Raw genomic sequence first — 10,904 nt, forward strand, 5'->3', positions numbered from 1 at the left:
CCTCATTATTAGTGTACCCCTCAAAAGAAATCTTGAAACAGTAATAATAAAGAATAAAAATAATTTAAAAAATATAATAATAATAATAATTTATAAATGTATCTACTTATTGTTTTTTAAAGATATTTTGGGGGCATTTTAGCCTTTCAAAGACAGGACATCTGTAGACAGGAAAGGGGGGAGAGAAGGGTGCACCAGGTTGGCACCCCGGGCGCCCAACAATGTAGACTACTTATTTCGCCTTCTATTGTAGCAGAAGAAGACATATTTAGTTGTTAGCCATGCCGTAGCCTACTTTTATTTTCCCCAAGTAGAAAAGGAAGCTTGTCGTCCTCAGTGGTAGGACTGATATACGTGTTTGTGTGTGTGTGTGTGTGTGTGTGTGTGTCTCTTCCTCCCTCTCTCTCTCTCTCTCTCTCTCTCTCTCTCTCTCTCTCTCTCTCTCTCTCTCTCCTCCCAGCAGACTGCGGCTTTGGTCTTAAGAGATCAGGTGACTGTAACTTCTCCGTTAAAAGGAAAGTTTGATAAGTTCCACTCAGTTTCCCTCCTGGTCCCAAACTTGGATTTCAACCCTCTACAGGTGGCGGAGAAAGTCCGTCTGGTCCCTCTTCATTCTCTCTGAAACTTTTAGGTAAGTTAGAGCAACTTTTTCTGTTAGATTTCTGAAATAACGGGTCTGAAGTAACTTCCCCCCCCCCCCCCCCCCCCCTCTCCACCTCCGTCTCTGGCCCGTTAGAAATAGTCAGAAAAGCTCCGGTGCGCTCTATAAAGTTTGACAGTTTTCCTTCACTGTTCGTAAAAGCGCTCATTTTGTCTGGCTCCTGTTATCGTCTGTCAAACTTTAGTAAAAGGACCTTTTGGGACTCACAACTACAGGGAGCAACATGTGATTTGCTTTATTGGATACATTTTAGCTTCATCTGTAAGGCGTACTGAGCGCGTTATTGCGTTTTTTATTATCGTTTTCCAACCCAAAACGTCCTGTTGCTGCTGTGCTGGCTTTAACGTGCGCTGCAGTGTGTGCCACAGATCTCTCCCCTGGACTTTTTACTTAAGGACATCACGTTTTAAATTAAAAGATTCCCCCATAAGCCAGGACAAACACCGAGCAGATGCCCCCAAGACACCAGAGAACTTTAAGACTGTAACACTCAATAGTTGTTGAATTCACATCCTTGTGACTTGTCATTGAAGACAACCTTACAGATTTTTGAATAAGATCCCAGAGGTCTTCTGGGACATTCATTGTTTCGGAGCCCATTGTTCTCTTCTGTCCTGCTCATTTTCACCAGACAAACTCAGTCATGTAGAAAGTGGCGGGATATTCTCTGTTTAATAACGACAACAAATTGTTTTCATGATTTTCCTCCCATTTGGACTCTTTATGTTTGACTATCCGCATACATAAATATGGTGGTACCTACAGTGTGATAAGGCACTCGGTATGTTTCCCAGGTCATAGGGATACAGTGGTTGATTGTAAGATAAGGAAGGGCACATGTGGTTAGTTTGGCCCCATGTGGATTTAACTGGAGGCTCCTGCTTTTCCACATTTCGACCCTGCTCTCTGTGGTAAAGTGTCTTTATCTGTTGGAGGCTTTTCTCATTTACCTCATATGGTCTGCTCTAACCTTTACAGTTCATCTTAGCTGTTTCCATGTCGGGGAGGGGGGGGAAGATCCACTTTGGTGTCTACAAATCTCCATTAGACTACTGATGACTAATGGTTTCATGTGGAACGGTTTGGCAGTTTAAAACAGTTTTACACTCTGTGGTTTGTTATTAGACCCCGGTTAAAAATCACACTGCGCTGGTAATTTAGCTGAGGACCCACTGGTAACCCCTTCGAGACCCCCCAAAAGTCACAAAAGACCACTTTAAGGGCCTCTTTTAGTTATACATGCACTAAATATAACCAATTTATTTCAGTTATGGTTTGTTGGATTGTGTTAATTCACATTAACGACAACGCGGCCATGTAGCCGAGCAGCTCGGTAGTAATTTTGAATTGTCCTGAAGCTTTGAGACTTGCATCCACACGACGTCGACAGCAGACAGCCAGGGGGGGCAGTAGATTTACAGAGGATGAGAAAAGTAGTCTGTGTTTTGCGTGCTCTAACTGTGACTCTGTTTCGTCGTAGTGAAATAAAAGTGTGAGTTTAAGTGGGATGTCCAGTGGTTTAGGAGCTAGTTTTATACTTTTGTAATATGCTGATCATCCTAAAGGACATGTTCTGTGTATCTGCAGGGCTTCTCTCTGTAAGCACTGATGAAAGAAGCATGCCACAGGTCTTCCTGAGAAGATTTAGCGCACTGGTTGTTCTGAGACACACACACACACACACACACACACACACCACAATCACACAGCACGGGGAGTTTTTTTTCTTCATTTTTTTTTCATTCTTCGTTTTTCTTCATGCGACTTCATTCTGAACATCTCTTCTGACACAGCATTCAGGAGATTTCCTATTCTCTGAAATCAGACAAGCTCAGTCAGCTGATGATCCAGCTTTGTGTGCCTCTTTTTTTTTCTTCTCTCCTGCTCGTCTAGTAAGAAATTGGAGGACTGAGTTTTAAACCTTGTGTAGTGGAGCAGACAGCAACTGTGCTGTTGTCACTGCACAGTAGTAAGTAGAGAGATAAAGACCAATGCGAGTTGTTTACATGTATGCACTTTGACACAATACTTATTTTGACATGACTGAACAATGTTGGGTTTCTTTTTTCTTTAACACTGAACAGGTGGATATTTTTTCCCTAAGAGAGCAGTTTATGTTATAATTATTTTTCAGATGTTTTTGTGCATAATGCATTTTAATATCAGGTTTTTATGGTTTCGTACACATCCCCGTTTCACCCATCATTCTTTATTGGAGGGTTGACAAAGAATCGCCGCGGGGCCATGATTTGACATGATCTATGATGCAATAATCTGTCTGATCGTCGTGCTTTAGGGTTTCCTAAACTGTGTCTTACAATTCAATCGGAATTATTTTTGATTAATTGATTTGATGAACTCTTAAATGGTTTGATTAATACCAGATTGTTCTTAAAGATTTTCTGTATGTAATGCAGAGATCTTTGACAAGGGTCATTCCCCCTCTTTCTCCCATTCAGCTTTTGCTGTCCTATCCAATCAAGGCTGAAAATGCCCATTAAAGTAATCTTTAAAAAAAATAATATATAGTAGCTGCAATATTGTTCAATGGTTTTTTTTTTAAATGTCTGAAAATATACATACACGTGAGTCTGGCAAGTAATTAGTAAAGTTATGTGGTCTATAGATAGCCATCCACGGATACAGTTAAGCTTAAGGATTCACTGTGCCACATTTTAACATTAAAACATGATTTATAAATTTATGAATATGCCAACTTTTTTTTATTTTAAAAGCTTATATTTGGGCGCCTGGGTAGCACATCTGCGTGAGCGCACCCAAATAAAGAGGCTTAGTTCTTGATGCAGGTTCCACTCCAACCTGCGGCCCTTTGCTGCATGTCATTCCCTCCACTCTCTCACCTTTCAAGTCTAAGCTGTCCTAAAATAAAGGCCTAAAATGCCCCAAAAAACAATCTTTAAAAAAAAGCTTATATTGGTATTGAATGCACCATAAAAGGTGTGCGTAAAGGCTTTTACAAACACATTATTGTAGGTCCAGTTTAAAATGCAACTCAGTTTTATACGATATATGAAGTAGGGGTTCCCTGCTCTGTCTCGCTTTCAGTTAAGGGGTACTTGGCCTAAAAAACGTTGAAGACCCCTGATGTAATTATTCAAATTGAATTTCTTATTTCATATCCTTGCCTGGATTTAAGGGGCAGTGTTGCATAAACTGACCTGAATGTGTTTTCTGCTGCCGCTCTCAGTAATTGGATTAGCTTGATTTCTTGCGTCATGAAACATCTAGTTTTGTCTCCTTCAATAACGATACTGTTTAATCACATAATGCTGCCAAAATGCAAAATGACAAAAATCTTGAGGATGCCAACCTTCTCTATACATTCAAACTGCTGTTTCAAGCATACATATGTTTTACTGTGTCTGTGTCAGCCTGAACTCAAAACCTTTAAAAGTTAAAAGTTGCTTTGAAAAGTTACTTTAAAAGTTGGTGCTGTCTGTAAATTATTGCCAGTTTAACATTGTTTATTTTTTTTTTTTTTTCCCCAGCTGAAACTCCCTGAGAATGGGGGACTGGAGTGCTCTGGGCCGTCTGCTGGACAAGGTCCAGGCCTACTCCACCGCCGGAGGAAAGGTCTGGCTGTCGGTCCTCTTCATCTTCAGGATCCTGGTCCTGGGCACTGCAGTGGAATCTGCCTGGGGAGACGAGCAGTCTGCATTTAAATGTAACACACAGCAGCCTGGTTGTGAGAACGTTTGCTATGACAAATCTTTCCCCATCTCCCATGTCCGCTTCTGGGTCCTCCAGATCATTTTTGTGTCAACGCCCACACTTCTCTACCTGGCTCATGTGTTCTACCTGAACAGGAAGGAACAGAAATTCAACAGGAAGGAGGAGGAGCTTAAAGCGGTGCAAAACGACGGCGGCGATGTTGACATCCCGCTGAAGAAAATTGAGATGAAAAAGCTAAAGTATGGCATTGAGGAGCATGGCAAAGTGAAGATGAAAGGGGCCCTGCTCAGAACCTACATAGTCAGCATTTTCTTCAAGTCAATGTTCGAGGTGGGCTTCCTGGTCATCCAGTGGTACATTTACGGCTTCAGCCTTTCTGCAGTCTACACCTGTGAGAGGTCCCCATGCCCCCACAGAGTGGACTGTTTCCTGTCCCGTCCCACAGAGAAGACGGTCTTCATCATCTTCATGCTGGTGGTCTCGCTGGTGTCCCTGCTGCTCAACGTCATCGAGCTTTTCTATGTGTTTTTTAAGAGGATCAAAGATCGTGTGAAGGGCAAACAGCCGCCCATCCTCTACCCTAGTGCAGGCACATTGAGCCCCACCCCTAAAGACCTGTCCACCACCAAGTATGCCTACTATAATGGCTGCTCCTCCCCGACTGCCCCGCTCTCACCCATGTCCCCCCCAGGCTACAAACTAGCCACAGGGGAACGTGGAACTGGCTCATGCCGCAATTACAATAAGCAGGCCAATGAGCAGAACTGGGCCAACTACTCCACAGAGCAAAACCGGCTCGGCCAAAATGGTGCAGGAAGCACTATTTCAAACTCCCATGCACAGGCCTTTGACTTCCCAGATGACACCCAAGAGCATAAGAAACTGTCCTCAACAGCGGGACACGAGATGCAGCCGCTGGCGCTGATGGACGCCAGGCCGTGTAGCCGGGCCAGTAGCCGGATGAGCAGCCGAGCCAGGCCAGACGACCTGGACGTGTAAGCCCTGGTTCCACCTCCTCTTCCTCCTCCTCCTCCTCCCACCTTTGTGTGGCTTCAGCCAGAGAATCAGGAAACACTCCATCACATAGGTTCATGTAAGAGGTGGGGCTGACCTCAATCACTGTCTTCAGAATAGAGACTTAGTCACTCAAAGAGACATTAAACTTGTTATGTAACACTGTCAAAGGTACAAGTTGCAAATGTTTTTTTTCAATGACTTTTACCATAATCTTTTAGTGGAGCTAGCCCAGCTTTAAGAGAACAGAATTATAACATAATACATGACCACACTGGTCAATGTGCTTGGTCTGGTTTGGATTTGCCAAGGTTAATTGAAGGAAAACTCAGTTTTTTTCTTCTTTTCATAGTTTCTGCTATTCTTCCTATTGGTGACTACATATTACTTACCACTATTCTAGCTGGTTTTTAAAGGTATGGTGACAGCTATACAACAGGTTGCCTTCTTAGTTGTGTCTTTCAACATGTAACCAGTTTAGCCGAAAATAAGAATTATTGGCTAACTCTGGTTTAACTTTTTTATTTTTTATTCTGTCGATCAATAAGCATTGTCCCTGTTAAATAACCTAAAGAAAAGTAAAGCCCAAATTATCTATGTCATGCAATATGGAAAGTAAAGAGTAAGTTGAAGGTGAATCAATCTGCCACCCCTGAGTGGAAGGTAACTACAACTATTTAGTTAGTCTCCTGCATGGTTAACCAAGACCGAGTTTTGGTAGGAGATAGGATGTAGAGTCTCCAGTGTTAAAGTCACTCCCTTTCTTTGTCCCCCAAGAGTTATGACTGCAGAATGATGTCACAGTACTTCCACCTTAGCTTCTGAGAGAGGAAAGTGATGAACATAGGTCAAAATAGCTGTTTGAACACATGAACCATGGTGTTGTTTCTTCATGTGAGTACAGTCCTGTGTGATCACTCGGGGGCACTGTTAAAAAGCTGTGTGTAGCTCATCAATGAAGCATTAACCAACAGGAAAAGTATGAAATAGGAACATAAAATCCATGATGTAATAAACAGAATATGTGTTGCTGAGATACACACACACACACACACACACACACACGTACCTTTGCATTAAAAGCTAGTTTGATGGACTCGGCCACACCTGCATTGAGTTGCTTTAAGTCTGCTTGCATTATTTAGCTGCATTTACTTATGAATCAACATTTTTAATCCATTTTCTTCTGTTTTCACTTACATCAATACTATCCTATCCCAGTTTCATTCATAGCAAAAGTTATTGTTATTGTCCAGACAAAGAACAACTAAATGTAAAGTGTTTACCACTTGGCTCATCCTTTGCATGGAACTTGGCTTTTACGGAGAATGCTTAATATCAGTTGTAGTGAATATTTATTGCTTAGCATCTGTAGGACACCTACCACTAAGAGGAAAAAAATGACTACTATCCAGAATCTCACTCACAGAAAACATCTTACATTAACTCCCCACCAACTGTATATTTATTGACAGTAAAAACATTTTTTTTCTCTTTAGTAACTTTGTCAGTCAGCATAGACTGTTATTTCCTGGTAAACTTTGAATTTATGTGTTGTAATGTTTTTATTTTTAATTTTGTGGTTTTAAATGTCTTTTTTTGGGGTGTTTGTGAGAGTGGCAGGGCTGATTGTTCCGGCTGCTGTGACACAGCAAACTCTGCTCTGCTTTTATGTGGTTTCCATTAAGAAAGGCTTTTATTACTGTGTTATTTTTTTTTTTCATCTTTTGCGGGCTGTAGAGAAATACAGTAGAATGACTATCTGTGTTTTACATATCTGAGTGAATGATTTTTTTCTGTTCTGTAGGTATTGTTTTGTTTTTCAGACTCCGTGTAACCGTTGCTGCTTGAGAAATAGATATTTAGTACTGTAAATCCAGCTAACTGTGTCACAAAAAAAATTTGAGTTTTTAGAAGACTGCTTATAGATCTGGACTAATATTTAGTCAGTTATATTAAAATGTATGCCAATCTAGCTCCACAAATACCAAACACTAGTATAAATCTCAATTTGGACTTCTTTTTTTTCTCCTTTTCTTCGGTCATTTGTGCATCATTTTGTCGGTACTTACATGTGTCATGGATCTTTTAGCTACAATGGCATTTGCACTGAGATCTTGGTGATAGAGATGTAATATGATGCTCACAGTTAGTGGAGTTTTCTGATCACATGTTACTAATTTATTTTATAACACAGAAATCACTACAGTGCATAATACCAGACATCTGACCACTGGTGACATTGGCTGATTCTGCGAGAGATGTCTTCCATTGACAGAACAGAAGCAATAGTTATTTGTTGCCATAATTCAGACAATGCTAATCTATGGGGATCCACTGTTGTACAGTGTAAGTGCATGAAAGCAAAACAAAAACTCATTAATTGTATCTGTGAAAAGCTATTTTAACCAATAAATATTTTTTCTGTCCTAATCACTGATTGATTGGTTTCATTTCAGGCCATTCTTGTCACTGTCACTACAGTCACTAATAGGGTTGGGCATTGAGAACCGATTCATATTTAAAATTGTTTCAAAAATTACGACTCCAGTGGAATTGTTTCTTTATTGGAGAATTTGTTTTCAAATCTGATTGCCAGCTCCAAAGTTAGCATGCGCAAGTATTGGTTTCTGTAGTTTTGTTGCAGCTGCCGAGCACAGTAAGCAGCACTACCCTGGAAATCCAGAGTTCTCACGAGAGCACAATTTGAATTTGCTCAGCAAGTTACTCGGGCATCGATTAATGCTGCTCATTAAGAATGCCCTTGTACCCAAGCTGCACCAATCACATCGGTGTATCTGATGTAGGCGGGCCAGAGGCGAGCTAAACAGAGGAGGACAGTTTAATCTACCAGTTAGCCACGCTGGTAGCTAAGTGTGTGGGGTTTTGGATACCCGTGTGTTGTTGTGATTGGTCGGAGTGTTATCCAATTGCGTGCAGTGAGATTTTCAAACGCACGCTTGGTGCCGCCCCTCAAGATGGGCAACTTTCAGTAGTCTGGATGGCAGACCCTTAATCTTTCGGATTTGGGTCTGGATATCCAGGCTACGGTAAAACTGCAAACTGCAATTGAAATAAAACCTTCCTTTTACTTGTGAAAGAAGCATGTGACGCATTTCAACTCCACCCCTCAAAGAATCCGAATTGAGAATTGATAGGAACCGCAATTGAATGGAAGAATTGCAATTGCAATTGGAATCGGAAGGACGCCCAACCCTAGTCAGTAAAGCAGTGTTCATTTTGACAAAACTGTATATTAGTTTAAATTTTATTTCACAAAAACTGACATTTCAGCCATATTTCAGCATGTCTAGTTATCATTCAGGATACAGCTGTTGCAGGGTTTTGTCCCCTAATACTTACGCTGACTTTCAACCATCAACAGATAAACAATATATACATTTTAGCTTATACTGTGTTCCAGTTTCCCATAAAATACTGACCAGACGTTTCAGATGAGTAAACTGCATAGCAGGACTGAGTTTAACAGGAGAATGACAAAACACTTCAGATGCCTTAATGTTTAGTCTTGTTTAAGTCTTTTATTTAGTCTAATTCAGCTCACACTCTCCAAACCAGTCTCACAGCAGTTTGTGAAATAGTCACAAAATCTGATGATCCATAAACAATCTATACAATTGTATTTTATTGGAAGCATCTTCCATGTCTGAATCACATATTTTCATTCGGGACTGCTGCAGAGGAGCTGTATTCATTTGCTGTCATTGGTATTTTTAGGACTCTAACCACTGCTTTAATTCACATTTATTCACTAGATGTTATCGTGTTAACATATATATGTTAATAATATAATATGTTTATTTTTTAAAGATAATTTTGTGGGCATGTATTGAGATGACAGATGAAGAAATGAAAGGGGAGAGAGGGAGGGGGGGAATGACATTCAGCAAAGGGCCGCAGGTTGAAGTCAAACCCAGGCCTGCTGTGTTGAGGAGTAAACCTCTATATAAGGGCACCCGCTCTGCCAACTGAGCTATCCAGGTGCCCTGATTTATTTATTTATTGTAATGTTATTATGTCAGTCTTATTACCGGTGAAATATTACAGTATGTGGAAAGACAGAATACTGCAAGCGGAGAATGCATTGCGGTCATTCAAGTCAGAAAATCGTAGAGTGCAGCTCTTTAACGCCAATGTTGCTTCAATGTACATATTAAACGAGTGATTTTGTCACAAGCAACCTTGGTTCAAGTTTTACCAGTAAGTCATGCACCATGTAGTCTATATCCTTGACGTTCCACTTTCAGGATTGCACTGTTCTTCATTTAGGCTGAATATCCGTTGCTTTGGGCTTCCTCTGTGTTGGCAATTTAAACTCTGGTTGATTTCTGAGGACTATGGTTAACTGGTCCTCAGATCTCTCCAGGGTAAATCCAGACAGCTTGCTGGACTATCTGTCCATTCTGAGTTTTCTGTTGCACGACTAAAACAACTTTTGAACGTTCACATGTTCCACCAAACGTATCTCCGTACAGAGCTTAGCGCCACTCAACATGATTGTGATTGGTTTAAAGAAATGCCAGAGCACGTTTTTCTCCCATCCTGGAATGCTCTGTGGACTCGCCAGACCTCCTCCACAGCTCTGCGGAGGAATGTCTGCCAAAGCGAGACTAGGTTTTTTCTAATGTGATGTCTCAGAGTCTTATCTAGCACCCAGTGATGAGGTGTTAAAAACCATCCCTACCATTGCCTGTGGTAGGGATGATAGCGCAGTGTAACATCGAAGATGTCGGAGCGTTTAAGAGAAGGTGCTCCCCTATTGGACCAGTAGGTTGTCGAGAGGGTGGTCAGGGTTATCCATGATCGACAGTTTGTTCAGTGACCTCCTCTCCACTACAGCTTCAACTGTCTCCTGTATGCAGTGTAAGGGGAAAATGACATAGAACACGATTTTCTTTCAATAATTGTTCAACTCTTAAGGGATTTTTTCATTATAAGTAAATCCTTCAATTTGCCTCTGAAATATGTGTATATCCTAAAATAAGTCCTCCAATGTTGGAGACAGCTAAAAATGTTATGATTCTGCATTACTCCACTGTAAGCAAGGTTGGAGCCATGAAGCAATAACGGAACCAGCCTTCCTGATCAGTTTGTTCAGTTCAGTTGGTTGAAAAGCCATACTTATTAGCCACAGTGAGATGTGCCATGTTTGTTCCTCTGTGCTAAACCTTTACTGTATTCTTAGTGGTGAGAGTTAACTTTTGTGACATTTCTACAGGATTTCGTCATGTGCTTAAAACAGAGGAAACTGTCCAACTAACACTGGCAAGGCCTTCTGAACACCACACAAACCAAGTCACAGTCCCGATAAAGGAGAGTGATAGGGCTCAGTAGGTATTCAGTCCTAAAGTACTGTATACTGTAGCTTTGTCAAAAGCCGATGTCAAGCATTTTTGTTAAAGGTTAAAGGCTTCCGAGAGATGCAGTTAAATTTGATCTGATTCCTAATTCACATTTTGTAATTATTTTAATCTGGAAAGCTCTTTGTAAAAATATTATTATTCAACACTAAGGT

The 10,904-nt window shown here is 40.9% G+C and overlaps 1 protein-coding gene across 2 annotated transcripts; it reads left to right on the forward strand.

The window, feature by feature from the left end:
* The first annotated feature begins 402 nt into the window (after positions 1-402).
* Positions 403-7,801, forward strand: cx43 (connexin 43). Of its 2 annotated transcripts, none has more exons than XM_034901013.1 (2): positions 403-631; positions 4,171-7,801. In XM_034901013.1, the coding sequence occupies exon 2, from the start codon at positions 4,187-4,189 to the stop codon at positions 5,351-5,353; it is 1,167 nt and encodes a 388-aa protein (XP_034756904.1). In that variant the 5' UTR covers positions 403-631; positions 4,171-4,186; the 3' UTR covers positions 5,354-7,801. The 2 variants fall into 2 exon arrangements, with proteins under 2 accessions (XP_034756904.1, XP_034756905.1); XM_034901014.1 differs by having other exon boundaries at positions 482-635; positions 4,175-7,801.
* The last annotated feature ends 3,103 nt before the right edge of the window (positions 7,802-10,904 follow it).

This window comes from Etheostoma cragini, chromosome 18 (genome assembly GCF_013103735.1).
Source record: "Etheostoma cragini isolate CJK2018 chromosome 18, CSU_Ecrag_1.0, whole genome shotgun sequence".
Taxonomy (NCBI): Eukaryota; Metazoa; Chordata; class Actinopteri; order Perciformes; family Percidae; genus Etheostoma; species Etheostoma cragini.